Source organism: Mesoplodon bidens (assembly GCF_964165515.1).
Source record: "Mesoplodon bidens genome assembly, chromosome: 19".
NCBI lineage: Eukaryota > Metazoa > Chordata > Mammalia > Artiodactyla > Ziphiidae > Mesoplodon > Mesoplodon bidens.
Window position 1 is genome coordinate 16,290,116 of NC_138179.1, and position 17,654 is coordinate 16,307,769.

Genomic DNA, 17,654 nt, shown 5'->3' on the forward strand with positions numbered 1-17,654 from the left:
AAATGTGAATCACCGACAAGGTCCTCCCTTGCGGAGAGCACGAGACGGTTTATCAGGCCCTCTCTCTGCAGACAGTGGGACCTCACCGAAGACCCTAGAAAAGTGGTGCAGCCAGGTGTGAAGAGGAGGCGAGGCGGGAGCCCTCCATCCGCCCCACCCAGAGTGTCAGGCCAGGCGCCGGTACCCAGCTCCAACCCAGGGGAATTGTTGAGGCCACAAAGAGGAAGCGGAGTGGAGGGTCCTCTTAGACGCCCAGGTGTCTAAGGCCCCTGCCAGTCATGGTTTGATTCCATCACACCAAGTCACATGCGAGGATCCTCAGCTTTTTTTTTTTTTTTTTTTTTGCGGTACGCGGGCCTCTCACTGTTGTGGCCTCTCCCTTTGCGGACCACAGGCTCCGGACGCGCAGGCTCAGCGGCCATGGCTCACAGGCCCAGCCGCTCCGCGGCATGTGGGATCCTCCCGGACCAGGGCACGAACCCATGTCCCCCGCATCGGCAGGCGGACTCCCAACCACTGCGCCACTAGGGAAGCCCGGATCCTCAGCTTTGAAGTCACAGGGGCCTCTAAGCAGAGCCACTTGGAGCTGTCACCCTTGCCTGTTTCTCACCCGAAAAGCTCTAGTGAGCAGTGGAGAGAAAGCTTTAAAGGGTCTCAAAAAAAAAAAAAAACCCACAAACAAACCAAAACAAAACAAAACAAAACAGGTTTATCCCCAGCTTTGGATTAAGCAGCTCCGTGATTTTGGACAAGTTAGTTCAAGGCGCTCAATAAATCCCAGCGGAGGACAACCCCGCCGGTCAGCCCTTCAGCACCTGCCCTCGCCGCCGCGCCACATCGCCTTTCCCCCACCTTTTCCTTCTCGGCCCCAGGCGCCTCCCGGACCCTGGACAGGCGAGGCTGTGGAGGGCCGGGCAACCGGAGGTTGGCTGCGGCCCAGGGCGACCCTGCGCGCTCCCTCCCTGCCGCTCCCGCCTCCCCGGCCGCGCGGCCCCGCGCTCGGCTGCGGGGAGCCGGCGCGCATTGCGCCGGCGGCGGCGGGAGCGGCGCAGCCCGACAGGCCAAGAAGGTGCGAGCCGGGCCTACGGCGGCCAGCTTCGAGTATCGCCGGCGCCTCTGGAGTGGGCAGCACCGCAGGCCCGCCGTGCCAGGCCCTCTCGCAGCCTCTCGGCCGCCGGTGCAACCCAGAACTCGCCCGCGAGGCTCCGCCCCCGCCGCGGCTCTTCAGACACCGGAGCCCGCTGGGCGCAGAGCAAGGCGCGGGGACTAAAGATTGCCGGCTTAGCGCGTCCTGCCCGGGGCGGGCCCTGGGCGCCCAGGCGCCCGCCTCCGCCGCCGCCGGTGGCCGCTGACGTCAGGGAGGCGAAACCCAGAAGAAGAAGAAGAAGAAGAAGAAAGGCACGAGGGCGGAAGGGGTAAAACTTTATTATTTTTTTCTTATTCTCTTCTGGGACTGAAGTGAAGGGCAGGCCGCTGCGCCAGCGCGGAGAGAGCCGAGCGCGACACCAGCCCGCTGCGCGCGGAGGAGCTGGGCCCCGGAGGCCCGAAGGGGCTCCCGGCATGTGGGACCCCCAGGACTTTGAGCGCCACTGGCAGGCCGAGTTCCCTGGGGAGGAGGCGCCCGTCATGCGGCTGGACTCGGTGCTGGACATGGAGCGCGAGCTGGAGCGCAGCAAACTCAACCTGAAGTGGCTGCAACAGGTGCTGGCTGAGGAAAATTTCAAAGTCGTCTACCTGCAGGCGGCCCTGGAGAAGCGGGACCTCGGCTGCGGACGCCTGGAGGGCGGAGACGGGGACAGCAGGGGGGCCTCGGCTGAGGAGCCGGCCGGGCCGGAGAGGGAGCCGGCGCCGCTCGAGGAGGAGGGCGCAGCGGGCGGCGGCGGAGACCCCCCGGGCCCCTCGCTCCCCTCCACGGAGGTGGCCGCGAAGGCCGAGAGTCCCCCCTACCTGTGCCGGGACCTTCCCACCTGGCCCAGGGCGGCGGGGGCTGGGGGCGCGGTTCGCAGCTTGACCGCCGCCATCCACCAGCAGCTACTGCATCCTCGCCTCCTCTTCAGGCCGCGGGAGGACTGCACGCCCCCCGGCCACGATGGCACAGTTCCCAGCGCCCCGGGAGAGGAGCGGTCCGCCCGGACCCGCGCGGGGCGGGGCTCGGAGGAGGACGAGCCGGACGCCTCGGGCGCGGACGATGGGGGCGACAACAGTGACCACGACTTCGAGATGGTGGATTTGAACGAGAAACTCACCCTCAGCCAGTTGCTCGTGACCCCTTGCCGGCCCGGGACCTGCGATGAGGCGGAAAAGCCAGCGCGGGCGTACAGTTCCCATCGTTGGATGCACCTGATCCTCGGGAGCCGGCGGCAGCCGCGCGGGAGCCGCGACTTGGAGCAGCTAGAGGCAGAGGCCAAGGACGGGCGGGGCTCGCCCCCGGCGGCAGAGGAGCTCCCCCAGCGTAGGGCTCGCGAGCCCCTCCCCCCGTGGCGGCGCAAGAGGTTCCTGGGGCTGCCCGAGCGGGACTCGCCCAGTCACAGCTCTCCCGAGAGGGGCAGTGACTGCAGCCACAACAGCTCCGACCACGAGGATGGCTCCTTTGCAGGTAGGCTCACCCCTCTCTAGATCCCCGCCTCTTGTATCCTGGGCCTCGCCTGCTGGCCGCTTCCCCATCCCTCCCTGGCACACCTCGCTGGTCCTGTTTAACCTCAGGCGCCTGGGCAGAAGGGAGATAACATTTACCTGTTTACCTTGAAGGCACTTGTGGAACTTAAAAAAAAAAAAGAGGGTGCAAAGTGATTTCGGCTTGGGCGAGTTTAAGAAAATAAGCATTATGGCGATGGTAGGGGATGAGGGGATGATGCATGCGCTCGACCAGACCAAGGGAGGAATCTTTTCACTTCAGGCCTCAGCCTTTCATCTGTATTGCAACATCAGCGCCCTCCCCCCACACACAACTCATCCTCTGCAAGTCGGTGAGATTCCCTTGCACCAGCCACACTGATAGTATCCTTCTCTGCACAAACTTCAATGGTTCCCATTTCCTCCAGATTCCTGGATGTGGAAGTCTAAATCTTCCACCTAATGTTCTGAACTTATCGCTCAGCTTCTCCAGCCTGTACCTTGTGTTCTGGCCAAAATGAAAGAACCCCTCACTGTGGGAAAGGTACATAATAATCCTTACCACCCCCTTCCTTTGCTGACTGTCCCCTTCCTAGGAGGCACCACCTGATGTGTCAGCTTCCTTGGCGCCTAGGAGCCTGAGTGGGAAGGGGAGGGCTTGGAATCATAGAGTTTTTGAGCTGGCCTAGTGCCCAGAGATCATGTCTAGAGCAGTGCCTTCATTTGATAAAGGAGGAAACTGAAGCACAGAAGGATTAAGTGCTTGTTGGAGTGAGCTGGGACCTCCACTCGGCCCTCCTGTCATTTTCTTGCTTCTCCTCACATCTGCCCTCTCTCCTGAGGACAGGACCTGGTCTTAGCCATTTTGTGGTGGAATCCCCTTTCGGTGGTCAGCACAGTGCCTTGCATACAGTAAGTGCTCAATAAATATTTATTGAATAAGTGGATAATTACATTGAATTTTTCTTTTAATTTTATTTATTTATTTTTGGCTGTGTTGGGTCTTCGTTGCTGCGTGCAGGCTTTTTTTTTTAGTTGCGGTGGGCGGGGGCTGCTCTTCGTTGTGGTGTGCCGGCTTCTCATTGCAGTGGCTTCTCTTGTTGCAGAGCACAGGCTCTAGACGCGCAGGCTTCCGTAGTTGTGGCGCATGGGCTTAGTTGCTCTGCAGCATGTGGGATCTTCCCGGACCAGGGCTCAAACCCGTGTCCCCTGCATTGGCAAGCAGATTCTTAACCACTGTGCCACCAGGGAAGCCCGATTGCATGGAATTGAATGTGTCTTCCAGCCACCCAGCTCCCCATAGGTCGGGAGTGGGAAAAGGGCTAAGGAGGAAAGGACAGATAAGGATGTGGGCTGTCCTGTGACTGATCCTTTGCTGCCCCAGGGACTGTCACGGTCTCCTCAGCCATAGGGAAAGAATAAATTGTCATCTGATTGGGTCAAGCTGTGACCAGGAACTTAAGATGCCTTCCTGCTCAGTGAAGGAGGAAAAAAAAAGAAATCACTGATACTGGGATTCTTCCAAAATCTCTGTTATTAGATCTTATCTAGGTGAGCTTGCATTTGAATGAAAAAAACTGTCCACTTTGCTAAAAGCGCATTTGGAATGGCCATCAAGTCATCTGTTGTGATCAATTACATTTACTCATTAGCAGAGACTGGCTGCTTTTCCCATAGGTAATGCTTTTGCTGCCCATGCTAGTAACATTTTTATGTGCCCCTTTAACTTGGAGTCTGAAGATTTCACTCTAGTGCCAAGTTCCAAATGCCCTCAATGGAGGCTACCCAAGTGGCCCAGAGCTGCTTTATTATTTTTTTAATTAATTTATTAATTTATTTTTGGTCGCGTTGGGTCTTTGTTGCTGTACGTGGGCTTTCTCTAGTTGTGGCGAGCGGGGGCTACTCTTCCTTGCAGTGTGTGGGCTTCTCATTGCAGTGGCTTCTCTTGTTGCGGAGAACGGCTCTAGGTGCGTGGGCTTCAGCAGTTGTGGCTCGCGGGCTCTAGAGCACAGGCTCAGTAGCTGTGGCACACGGGCTTAGTTGCTCCGCAGCATGTGGGATCTTCCTGGACCAGGGCTCGAACCTGTGTCCCCTGCATTGGCAGGCGGATTCTTAACCACTCTGCCACCAGGGAAGTCCCCCAGAGTTGCTTTAGAGCTGGCCCCAATTGCGTCTCCCCTCCCAGACCGACTTCAGTCACCCTGCCAGGTGTGCTTGATGCACTGGATTTTCCCCGGGGAGTGATTTTTATTTCTGTGCCTTGTCTCCTCTATCCTTAAGGGCACTCTAGCACATAGAGCACCTTGATTCAGATTAGGAACTAGCATTCCCTCTGGCCTAACAGTTTACAAGAGGTGCTCCCTCTGGGTGGACCAGTGATAAAAAGATTTTCCTTCCTCTGACTTAAGACTCCAGCCGGGGCATATGTCTGGCACTTGTGGCATTGGCTCACAGTGTCTGGGCTGTTTTTTAGGCCCCATTCCAGGACCCCTTCTGCAGGGCAGGCTTGTGTAGGGAACCCCTGGAAAGCTGAACGTGGGAGCCTTGCCTCCTGTCTCCCAAACGTCCCCAGTGAGGAAGCGAATGGGGTGGACATGTGTATGCATACATGCATGCAGCACATCCATGCATGCCTATACATGTATACACATGTGCACGTAGTCACATACAAGTGTGCACGTGTGCACAATCTAGGAGGAAGAGCCCCCAGACGTATAGGAGGCGCTGGAGTGGAGAGATTAAGGGCCAGGGTTTTCCCGTTGTGGGTGACAGCCCACTGAAAGCAGCATAGTGGGGGGTGAAAGCATCATCAGGCCTTCTCTGGCCACGCTTGGCCTTCCCTGCTTTACTTTTCTCCATAGCACTCACCAAATTACCACCTCAGATGCTACGATTGTGCATGTGGATCTTATTCACTCTCTCTCTCTGGGAAAATGCAAGCTCCAAGAGGTCAAGGATTTTTATCTCTTTTTTTTTTTTTTTTTTTTTTTTTTTGGCGATACGCGGGCCTCTCACTGTTGTGGCCTCTCCCGTTGCGGAGCATAGGCTCCGGATGCGCAGGCTCAGCAGCCATGGCTCACGGGCCCAGCCGCCCCGTGGCATGTGGGATCTTCCTGGACCGGGGCACGAACCCGTGTCCCCTGCATCGGCAGGCGGACTCTCAACCACTGCGCCACCAGGGAAGCCCCATATCTCTTTCATCCACTGACATAGCCCCAAAGCCTAGAACAGTGTCTAGCACATAATAGGTGTTCCATAAATATTTGTTGAATGATATATTTTTTTAATGGAATAGAATAGAAAACACCAGAGTGCATTGCACATGGTAATGGTGAGTAGTATTCTGTTTTAAAACTTTGTTTCAGTTCTATATAACTGTGTGAGTGTATACTGGGTCCTGATGTAGAATGTATTTCATGCCGTGGATTGGGCCAAAAGGTTTGAAAATGCTGATAAAGACCGTGGGCTCTGAAGCCAGACTGCTTATGTGACCTTGGGAGAAGTTATTTGAATTTTCTGTGTTTCAGTTTTCTCATCTGCAAAATGGGACTAATAAATACAGGTTACATCATACCATTGATATGAAGAGTAAATGGGATATTATTTCTAAAGGACTTTGAACAGGCCCTGGCACATAGTATGCACCCATAGTATTAACTAACTACAACTGTGGGTCATTTTCTTTGAGTTAATGCTTCAAAGCATCCCTCCCCCAGATCATTTTGGATCACAGATGGTTCAGTTTGCTTTGCTTTGCTTTTTTTATTGGGGTATAGTTGTTTTACAATGTTGTGTAAGTTTCTACTATACAGCGAAGTGGAGTTCCCTGTGCTATACAGCAGGTTCTCATTAGTTATCTATTTTATACATATTAGTATATGTATGTTAAATCCAATCTCCCAATTCATCCCACCCCCCCTTCCCCCCTTGGTGTGCATATGTTTGTTCTCTATGTCTGTGTCTCTATTTCTGCCTTGCAAACAAGTTCATCTGTACCATTTTTCTAGATTCCACATATATGAGTTAATATATAATATTTGTTTTTCTCTTTCTGACTTACTTCCCTCTGTATGACAGTCTCTAGTTCCATCCACATCTCTACAAATGACCCCATTTCATTCCCTTTTATGGCTAAGATTCCATTGTATATATGCACCACAACAGATGGTTTGGTTTTCTATGATGCACGTGTTTTTTCTATCAAGGCTCTGGCTCTTTCTAGAACCTTCCAGGAGCAGGGCAGGACCAAGGGCAGAGTGGTAATCTTGGCTCATGAGGCTCTCTTGCTGGATTGGCCCTCAAATTGTTTCTCCCTCTCCACCAGCAATCAGGCCCATTATCTCTACTCAGAGAACCTCACCTGATGGTGTTTTATTGCACAATTCAGGCTTTGCCTTCCTCTCAGCGTTTCAAGGAGAGCATGTGAGGCCTCACATAAAAAGGCCCAAAGGCAGAGGTTCTCCCCTCCTTGGAAAAGGCCCGTTTTCTCTTAGCTAAGGGGTAGATCCCCATACCAGGACACACTTGGGTTTGTTCTACACGTGGTAGGCAAATCAGGGTTTAAGTCGGTTAGAATGCCAGTTCTTTTAGTATCTTCCCTTTAGCACCTTGCAGCGTTGGTTGGTACCAAGAAAGACTAGGCCACGTTGGCATGGATGCGGGTGGTAATGTGAGTGGGGTGGGGTGGGGGTCGCAGAGCTAGAATCAGCCGTGTTGGGTCATATGTGCTTTGAAGACAGACATGTGTGTGTTCCCAGGCTCTGCCCCACAGCAGGTGTGAGGCCATGGACAAGCCACTGGCCTTTCTGCACCTCAGTCTCTATTAACAGAAATAACAAGAATAGCTAATCCTCCTGGGGGCTTACTTTGTGCCCACTCCTGTTCTAAGCATTTTACACATATTAACTCATTTATACCACAACAGCTTCATAAGACAGGCACTATTATTACTTCCATTTTACATATGATAAGCATGAGGCTCAGAGAGCTTAAATAACCCTGCCCGAGGTTACCCAGCTTGTAAGTGGCACTTGGGATTTGAATCTAGGCAGTCTGACTCCCAAGTCCGTGCTTTTAAACAGCAAACTATACTGCCTCAAACAATAGCACCTACTTCCCAGGGTAGTTATGAAAATTACCTAAAATAAAATACTTAAAGAGTTTACTTTTTTCACACAGTGACCATTAAGTGCATATGTGTGTATGTGTATGCATTATTATTATTTTCTTTATCACTAAAGTCCCCGGCAGACCCCAGTTCATCTGCTGCTGAGGTGAACCATGAGGGCTGCCACCTGCCCATGGGGCTCCTGCGTGGACTTGGCCTCACAGGTGAGCAGACCACCTGCTGGATTTTAGATCTCCCCTCCTCAGCTGGGAGCTCTTGGGCAGACACAACTGCACACCCACATGTGGAGGTCTTGGTATTTTTGCTTTCATGTTGGCATGCTTCTGTGCCAACCCTGCCAAAGAGGTTGGGTAACATGTCCTTCTAGGAGTTTACATATCCCTCCTGTAGCCTGTGGCATCCCCTTTGCCACACGTGGACCAAAGTGCACTCGTCCAGCAAAAGCCCAAGTCAGGCATCCTTTTGACTGGCAGCAGCTATTCATCTGGTATTCTGATGTAGTTCAGATGACAAAGTAAATATCATTAATATTTTAAATTGGTAGCATTTTCTCCTTGCATTAAACTTTGCTTAGTGGAGGATGAACAGTCATTTTTGCCAGCCCTTGGACATCCTTCATTCATTCACTTGTCCATTCCACTCGACAAGGATTTATGCAGGTCTTACTTTGTGCCAGGTCTGTGTTAAGGGTCAAGATGGGAAAAGTCGGTGACCTGCCCTCAAGGTTCTCACTGGCTTTTTGGCTTCCGGGGTAGAAACCAAAGGTTTTTAGAAAAACAGCTTTCCAGCAGGTAACTTGTTAAATCCTGAAATGAGTGACTAAGTAAGGACTGCCATTTAGAGCCTCAGTGACATGCAAGAGCCAGAAGAAGAAAGGATCTTAGATTTGGGCTAAGGATCTTTCTGGCCCTCTCCAGACAGATGAGGACCCTGGAGCCCTCAAAGTAACCTCAGGGTCACATGCTCATGACCCTCAGGGCAGGGTCTAGGAGCCAGATCTAGGCGCTTTCCATTGCACCCTATGGCCTTTTCTTTCTTGGAATTTTAATCAGAGAAAACTTAAGATGTGAGTCCTGTCAAACAGCAGTCCCCAACCTTTTTGGCACCAGGGGACTGTTTTCATGGAAGACAATTTTTCCAAGGACCAGCGCGGGGGGATGGTTTCGGGATGATTCAAGCACATTACATTTATCATGCACTTTATTTCTATTATTATTACATCAGATCTACCTCAGATCATCAGGCATTAGATCCCGGGGGTTGGGGACCCCTGCTGTCAAAATCATGGTAACAGGAGCAGCAGACTGTCTCATTTAGCCTCATTTAGTGGGTGGAAGGTATTTGTCCCACTCTATAGGTGAATATGCCGAGACTGGGAGAGGTGAGGACATTTACCCAGCATCAAACAGCTCGTGGTGGAGTCAGCACTGGAACTTGGGTCAGGCTTACAAAGCTGACACTCTTTAACTTCCAACATGTAAGGCTGTCCTGGACCAGCTGTAGAATTCCAGATTTCTCTACTACTTGGGAGGCCCTGGCATCAGATTCTCCCAGGCTGCCAATGGAGACTTTTTAATCTTGATGGGAAATGCATTTCCTACTAGGCACTCATGTTACCTAGTTCATTTGGAACCTGATGGGTTTTTTTCCTCTTCCCATTAGTGACTAATGAGATTTTTGCTCCAGGAAGAATTCCTCGTGTTCATTGGATGTGTCTGAATATCTTAAGTCAAAGTATTGAATTTTCAGCCTTAGCTGTGAGGGAGTAATTTTTTTCCCATTCCCTGTTGTGGAGAGATATTAAAAAACTACTTGAGACACGTGAGCTGGTGGTTGGCTACGATTCATCTGTAGCCAGAGCTGACGTGGCCTCACTGTTTGCTTGGTTCTTTAATGCGTGCTACCCCTCCACTCCTCCCCCCACCCACCTTAGCAACGTCTACACGTCGTGGACATCATTCAGCCAGGGAGTGTGGGTGGGTTTGTTAACAATGTCTTCCTCCTCTACAAGAGGTAAATGTAACGAAGCCTGAAAACTTTTCTATTCCTCTCATCTGTTTTTCTTCTGGTGAAGAGACTATTCACAAAGCAATTGGCCCTGTGTTTGATCCTGAATCTTTGTGTTGTTTTTTTTTATACATTTTGTTTATTTATTTATTTTTGGCTGTGTTGGGTCATCGTTGCTGCGCGCGGGCTTTCTCTAGTTGCGGCGAGTGGGGGCTGCTCTTCGTTGTGGTGTGCACGCTTCTCGTTGCAGTGGCTTCTCTTGTTGCGGAGCACAGGATCTAGGCACGCAGGCTTCAGCAGTTGTGGCACACGGGCTTCAGTAGTTGTGGCTCGCGGGCTCTAGAGCGCAGGCTCAGTAGTTATGGTGCATGGGCTTAGTTGCTCTGTGGCATGTGGGATCTTCCCGGACCAGGGCTCCAACCCGTGTCCCCTGCATTGGCAGGCGGATTCTTAACCACTGCACCACCAGGGAAGCTCTCTTTGTGTTTTAAAGTCAGGATCTTCATACCTTTTCTTTTTTTTTTGGCTGTGTTGGGTCTTCATCGTTGTGCACAGGGTTTCTCTCGTTGCAGCAAGCCGGGGCTACTCTTCATTGCAGCGCGCAGGCTTCTCATAGCAGTGGCTGCTCTTGCTGCGGAGCATGGGCTCTAGGCGCATGGGCTTCAGTAGTTGCAGCACGCAGGCTCAGTAATTGTGGCTCGCAGACTCTAGAGTGCAGGTTCAGTAGTTGTGATGCACGGGCTTAGTTGCTTTACCACATGTGGGATCTTCCTGGACCAGGGATCGAACCCATGTCCCCTGCATTGGCAGGCAGATTCTTACCCACTGCACCACCAGGGAGGTCCCCCATACCTTTTCTTAGCTTTCAAAGAATGGTACAAACACTTTCTGCATCTGAAAAACGGGCTGGATGTTACCCAGCTTGCAGGGTTGTGAGGCTTACCTTGGACAAGTTACTGACTCTCTCTAAGCCCCAGTTCCGTGTCTGCCAAATAGGGGTGATAATGATAGGACTGTGTCATAGATTTGTTGTGAAGCTTCAGTGAGATGATGTGTATAGTGTGCATAGCACACAGCAGAGCACATAAGTGTTTAATAAATCTTAGATGGTGTTATTGTTACTGTCTTCAGCCCAGGAACTTTCAGCTGGCTGAACCAGGCCACAGCTCATACTCACAATTCTTCATGGAATAAAGTCCCCAAGCCTCTTCATCTGCCTCTTTGTTTCCTTTCTTACCCACCTCCAGCTCCAGAGATATTTTGCTCCTTCAGAGGGAAACAAGCTTTCTTAGCCCTCTGTGGTCCCTGGTCCTTCCTCAGTCAAGCCCTGTCTCCCCTGAAAAACCATCATCTGTCTTCTCCTTATTTCCTACTCTCTACTCACTTGGCTTCGGCCAGTGCTCCTTCTTGCCAGTGTCTTTTCCAGTGCCCTTTCTGGCATTTGAGATACCCTCCCCCCTTCACTTCCCCAATTGGAAAGCCAACCCTTCCTTTAAGGCCTGGCTTTTCTGTGGAACCTTGTATTGGTTAAGATATGGGTTTGCTGCATTCAACAAAACCCAAGGAAGCAAGATAGAGGTTTACTTATCTCTCATGTAAAAGAATACTAGAGATAAGCAGTCCAGGGAGAGAATGGTGACTCTATGATCATCAGGAATTTAGGCTTCTTTTTTTTTTCTTTTTTTTTTAACATCTTTATTAGAGTATAATTGCTTTACAATGGTGTGTTAGTTTCTGCTTTATAACAAAGTGAATCAGTTATACATATACATATGTCACCATATCTCTTCCCTCTTGCATCTCCCTCCCTCCCACCCTCCCTATCCCACCCCTCTAGGTGGTCACAAAGCACCGAGCTGATCTCCCTGTGCTATGCAGCTGCTTCACACTAGCTATCTATTTTATGTTTGGTAGTGTATATATGTCCATGCCACTCTCTCACTTTGTCCCAGCTTACCCTTCCCCCTCCCCGTATCCTCAAGTCCATTCTCAAGTAGGTCTGTGTCTTTATTCCCGTCTTACCCCTAGGTTTTTCTGACCTTTTTTTTTCTTTTTTTAGATTCCATATATATGTGTTAGCATATGGTATTTGTTTTTCTCTTTCTGACTTACTTCACTCTGTATGACAGTCTCTAGGTCCATCCACCTCACTACAAATAACTCAGTTTCGTTCCTTTTTATGGCTGAGTAATATTCCATTGTATATATGTGCCACATCTTCTTTATCCATTCATCTGTTGATGGACACTTAGGTTGCTTCCATATCCTGGCTATTGTAAATAGAGCTGCAATGAACATTTTGGTACATGACTCTTTTTGAATTATGGTTTTCTCAGGGTATATGCCCAGTAGTGGGATTGCTGGGTCATATGGTAGTTCTATTTGTAGTTTTTTAAGGAACCTCCATACTGTTCTCCATAGTGGCTGTATCAATTTACATTCCCACCAACAGTGCAAGAGTGTTCCCTTTTCTCCACACCCTTTCCAGCATTTATTGTTTGTAGATTTTTTGATGATGGCCATTCTGACCGGTGTGAGATGATATCTCATTGTAGTTTTGATTTGCATTTCTCTAATGATTAGTGATGTTGAGCATCCTTTCATGTGTTTGTTGGCCATCTGTATATCTTCTTTGGATAAATGTCTTTTTAGGTCTTCTGCCCATTTTTGGATTGGGTTGTTTGTTTTTTTGATATTGAGCTGCATGAGCTCCTTGTATGTTTTGGAGATTAATCCTTTGTCAGTTGCTTCATTTGCAAATATTTTCTCCCATTCTGAGGGTTGTCTTTTCGTCTTGTTTATGGTTTCCTTTGCTGTGCAAAAGCTTTTAAGTTTCATTAGGTCCCATTTGTTTACTTTTGTTTTTATTTCCATTTCTTTAGGAGGTGGGTCAAAAAGGATCTTGCTGTGATTTATGTCATAGATTGCTCTGCCTATGTTTTCCTCTAAGAGTTTGATGGTGTCTGGCCTTACATTTAGATCTTTAGTCCATTTTGAGTTTATTTTTGTGTATGGTGTTAGGGAGTGTTCTAATTCCATTCTTTTACATGTAGCTGTCCAGTTTTCCCAGCACCACTTATTGAAGAGGCTGTCTTTTCTCCCCTGTATATTCTTGCCTCCTTTATCAAAGATAAGGCGACCATATGTGCGTGGGTTTATCTCTGGGCTTTCTATCCTGTTCCATTGATCTATATTTCTGTTTTTGTGCCAGTACCATACTGTCTTGATTACTGTAGCTTTGTAGTATAGTCTGAAGTCAGGGAGCCTGATTCCTCCAGCTCCGTTTTTCTTTCTCAAGATTTCTTTGGCTATTTGGGGTCTTTTGTGTTTCCATACAAATTGTGAAATTTTTTGTTCTAGTTCTGTGAAAAATGCCAGTGGTAGTTTGATAGGGATTGCATTGAATCTGTAGATTGCTTTGCATAGTAGAGTCATTTTCACAATACTGATTCTTCCAATCCAGGAACATGGTATATCTCTCCATCTATTTGTATCATCTTTAATTTCTTTCATCAGTGTCTTATAATTTTCTGCATACAGGTCTTTTGTCTCCTTAGGTAGGTTTATTCCTAGATATTTTATTCTTTCTTTTTGTTGCAATGGTAAATGGGAGTGTTTTCTTAATTTCACTTTCAGATTTTTCATTATTAGTGTATAGGGATGCAAGAGATTTCTGTGCATTAATTTTGTATCCTGCTACTTTATCAAATTCATTGATTAGCTCTAGTAGTTTCCTGGTAGCATCTTTAGGATTCTCTATGTATAGTATCATGTCATCTGCAAACAGTGACAGCTTTACTTCTTTTCCAATTTGGATTCCTTTTATTTCTTTTTCTTCTCTGATTGCTGTGGCTAAAACTTTAGGCTTCTTTTTGCTTTTCTGTCTCAAGGTTGCCTCATGGTCCAAAATAGCTGCTGGAAATCCAGCCATCACATTCATGTTTCAGACAAGAATTAGAAGAAAGGGAGAAAGGACATAAGAGTGAGTAGCAGCTGTTGGTCTGCCTTTTAAGGCACTTTCCTAGAAGCCTCTCATGACAATTTCTGTTTAGATCTCATTAGCCATCTCTAGCTACAAGGGAGGCTGGGAAATGTAGTATTTTATCTGGGCATATGGCCACCTCAAATAAAATAGGGGCTCTGTTTCAAGGAAAAATGGAAGAATTGATATTGAGTAGGCAACTAGCAGCCTCTGGCACAAGCCTTTTCCAAGTACTCCAACCCATCTTGTGGTTCTTAGAGTGAGCCCCACATGTACACAATTGTTTTATTATTGTGCCATCTATTAATTCATTGACCCAATGAACAAATAACAACTGAACCACTGCTCTGTGCAAGGCACGATGCCTTTTATATGTTTACTGTTAAGTGTTGCTCTCAAACTAAGAGGTTAGCTGGCTCCTTGAAAGCAGGGATCAGGGCTTATGCTTCTTTTTCTCCCTCACAACAGTATCTTTCACAAGGCTGGGCACACAGCAGGTACTTGAAAAGTACCTGGTTGATTTTCTAATAGTCAAAAAAGAGAAGCTCAGTGAAGACTTAAATTCCCTAATGTGGTACCGTGCCCAACAGTTCTGGTTGTGTAAGGTTTGTTTTGGGTTCAGTCTGGTTTTGAGGAACCATAGCAAGGAGAGTGGGGCCTGGGTCATCTCTAAACATCAGGGCTGTGTTGTGGCCACACGGACTTGTCCAGGTGTTGGGGTGGATTTGGCTATTTTGCAAACTGGATTCTGTTTGGATACTAAACTAAAATGATAAGCAGAAATGTCTGCACCCGCCTGGCTTTCCTTAGCACCGCTCTGTCTGTGTAGCTGTTTTCACACTGCATGAATCGCTCCTGCTGTTTCCGTACTGCATAGCTGCAGAGTAAATCTTCAGTCTTTCCGCAGTGAGCGTCAGCTTCTGTCCGTGTTCCTGTCTTCCCATTTGTTCCCTGCTCTTGTCTGCCTGAGATAAGACTGTCTGAAGGGAGGTTACCTAGAGCTTATGTCATATCTTACGGCTGAGAAAATGATTGTTTTAAAATTTTTATTGGCACTTAGGAAGAAAGGAACTAGAAGATATTTTGCTTCTACTACCTGCAAGGCACTGTGTTACATGCTTAACCTCCATGGTCACATTTAATATTCAGAACAGTCTACTGTTCTGTTCTTACTGTAAAGAAAATAATACTATTCTCATTTTGCAGATGAGGAAACGGAGGCTCTGACCTGTTAACTAACAAGCCCAAGTTTGCTTAGGGCTAAGTGGTGGAATTATTTTTTCTCCCATTAAAATAATTAATTAATTTTATTGAGAGATAATTCACATACCATAAAATTCACCTGTTTAAAATGGATAGGCATGGTTTTTACTATATTCACAAAGTTGTGCAGTCATTGTCACTCTCCAATTCCAGACCATTTTCATCAGGTCAGGTAGGACTGTTTCAAGCCTGGGTTTCTCCTACAACTGTGCCATTTCCTTTTCTAATTTGCCACATGCAGTGATTTAAAATAACTAGGCTGGATTTGGAGGAACATCAGGGCTTGTTTGGGTGAGATATATACATAAAAGGAGCATCATCTCTTAAGTCACTTCCTTCCCATTACTGCAACAGTCCTGATTCCCCTTGAATTGCTGCAGAATGGGGCTGGCTTTAATTTCTCTGGGCCCCATCCTACCCCATTTGTGTCTTCTGAACTTGGGGCAGGGGGCAGAGTATCCCAAACTTGAGGTTCCATGAGCACCCCTCATTCCTGCCCTGGGGTTGTGATTGACATGGTGAGAGGCACCCTTATTCTGACCTGTATCTTATTTGTCTCTGTAGCCCCAGAATGTCGTAGTGCCTGACATAATGGGAGATGCTCAATAAATGTTGATGAATACCCAGAGGTTTATTCCATTACCTCGAATGTAAATCACTGCTATAACTTATTGTTCTGCCCTTAGCCTTTCTCCTCCAGCCCCAGTTATCTTCCACATTAAAGACAAAGCGATTGCTCTAGCCCCTAAATCTCATGAGATGAGACTGCAATGATCATACTGGCTGTCTGTCCCTTTAAAAGACTTTCCCCCGGGCTTCCCTGGTGGCGCAGTGGTTGAGAGTCTGCCTGCCAATGCAGGGGACACAGGTTCGTGCCCTGGTCCGGGGGGATCCCACATGCCACGGAGCGGCTGGGCCCGTGAGCCATGGCCGCTGAGCCTGCGCGTCCGGAGCCTGTGCTCCGCAATGGGAGAGGCCACAACAGCGAGAGGCCCGCGTACCACATTAAAAAAAAAAAAGACTTTCCCCCAAGTCCTACCTAGCAACTGTTACTTCCATGCTATTGGCCAACACTGGGTCATATTGCCCTTAGCTGCAAAGAGGGCTGGGCAATCAGGAATTTTCACTCTTCAGCCTCTATAGTAAAGAGTGTTAAGGGAGAAGGGGACTGTGAATGGCTTTTGGAAAACCAGCCCAGTGTTGGCTCCACAATCCTCCCCTGAACTTGCACATTCATTTGAGCAATTATAAAATGATTTAAACTGGTTTGCCTCTCTGTTTTCCCCACTGGATTCCAAGCCCCTAAATTGTGTGTGTTAGAGGATGACCATTTTTTAAAATTCTAGTATCCCTGCCCCTAACACCATGCTGGCATACTGTGTTTATTGAACAATAAAAGAAAGATTGTACATTTTCAAGTAAGAATTTTGTGGGATCGGGACTACCTGGGCAGACTGTTGGGGTCTTTAAGCATTTAAAACCTTTTTCATTTTCTCTTCCCCTTCCTCTTCCTCTTCTTTCCCTTTATCTTCATCTCTTCTTCTCCCTTCTCCTCTTGTTTTTTTGGACCAGTAGGATAAGACGTATTCTAGAGCTGTGATTCTCAAGGGATATGGTGGCGTTTCCTTCCTGAAGCTATTTTCAAACATTACATGCCCCAAGGAGATTTTGATGTCTGCCCTTCTGGCTTACTACCACATCCACCTGCCCGCCAGTTGAGAATTTGCCATGTTGTGCCCCTCTTCCTGAGAGGAGTGTGCTGTTTCCTGAAGGTGGTCAATGCACAGAAAGGCCGATATTCCAACCTGCCCAGCTAGGCCCTCCCCAACCAATGAAGAGCTGTGCTAGTCATTAGGACCATAAACTAAACATTTTGGTTCCCCTTTGCTTTCCAGGAACATGGTAGGTAGGATTATGTTCCTGGTTCCCTTGAAATTGAGTAGGACTATTTGCCTAGTTCTAACCAATGAATTTGAACGGAAGTGATTGTGCAACTTCCAGACCAGAGCATTTCATGCTGGTATGAGACCCTTCAGAGCACTTTTTTCCCTTTGCTATTGCAATGTATACTGTTCCAAACGGTGGCAATTTTGTCAGCCTGGGTCCTAGAGGGAGGGCAACACAGAGCAGAGCTCCTATTCAACCTTCAGTGGACATGTCCTAGAGTGAGAAATAAATCATTGTTATTTGAAGCCACTGAAATGTTTGGTGCTGTTAGTTACTGCAGCATTACCTCATTTATCTTGACTGACACAAACACCTGACTTATCTTGATACAGAAGAATGGCTCTCTGAGCCTCAAAAATCAAAGTAATTTCCTGAAAACCTCTAAGTTCCCTTCTCACTAAGGCCAAGTGGTAACCATAGCTGTTTGTATGTGTATATGAGAGGGGTAGGTCTCAAAAATGTGAAAAACAATGTTAGAAATGGCTAAACAGTTTCACCATTGTTTCATTCAGTGATATGCTGGAGGGATTTATAAGACTCAATAGCAGATTGTATTCATGGCTAAGTTTTTTTTTTTACAGAGGATACAGAGCAAAAGCAAGAAAAAATATATGTATCAACAGACTCCAGAGAGGTCCAGCACAGGCTTTTGATGTCCTTCCTTGTCTTAGGCCATATTGGAATATTGGAATGCTCTCTCTCTAACAGCAAACA

The 17,654-nt window shown here is 48.1% G+C and overlaps 1 protein-coding gene across 1 annotated transcript in view; it reads left to right on the plus strand.

Moving 5' to 3' along the window:
• The first annotated feature begins 1,386 nt into the window (after nt 1–1,386).
• The window catches only part of ABR (ABR activator of RhoGEF and GTPase), a 182,819-nt gene continuing 166,551 nt past the window's right edge, over nt 1,387–17,654 (plus strand). Inside the window, exon 1 of the mRNA XM_081220034.1 lies at nt 1,387–2,596. Within this exon, the coding sequence (XP_081076160.1) occupies nt 1,561–2,596 (1,036 nt within the window). The 5' untranslated portion in view covers nt 1,387–1,560. The remainder of the gene's footprint in view (nt 2,597–17,654) is intronic.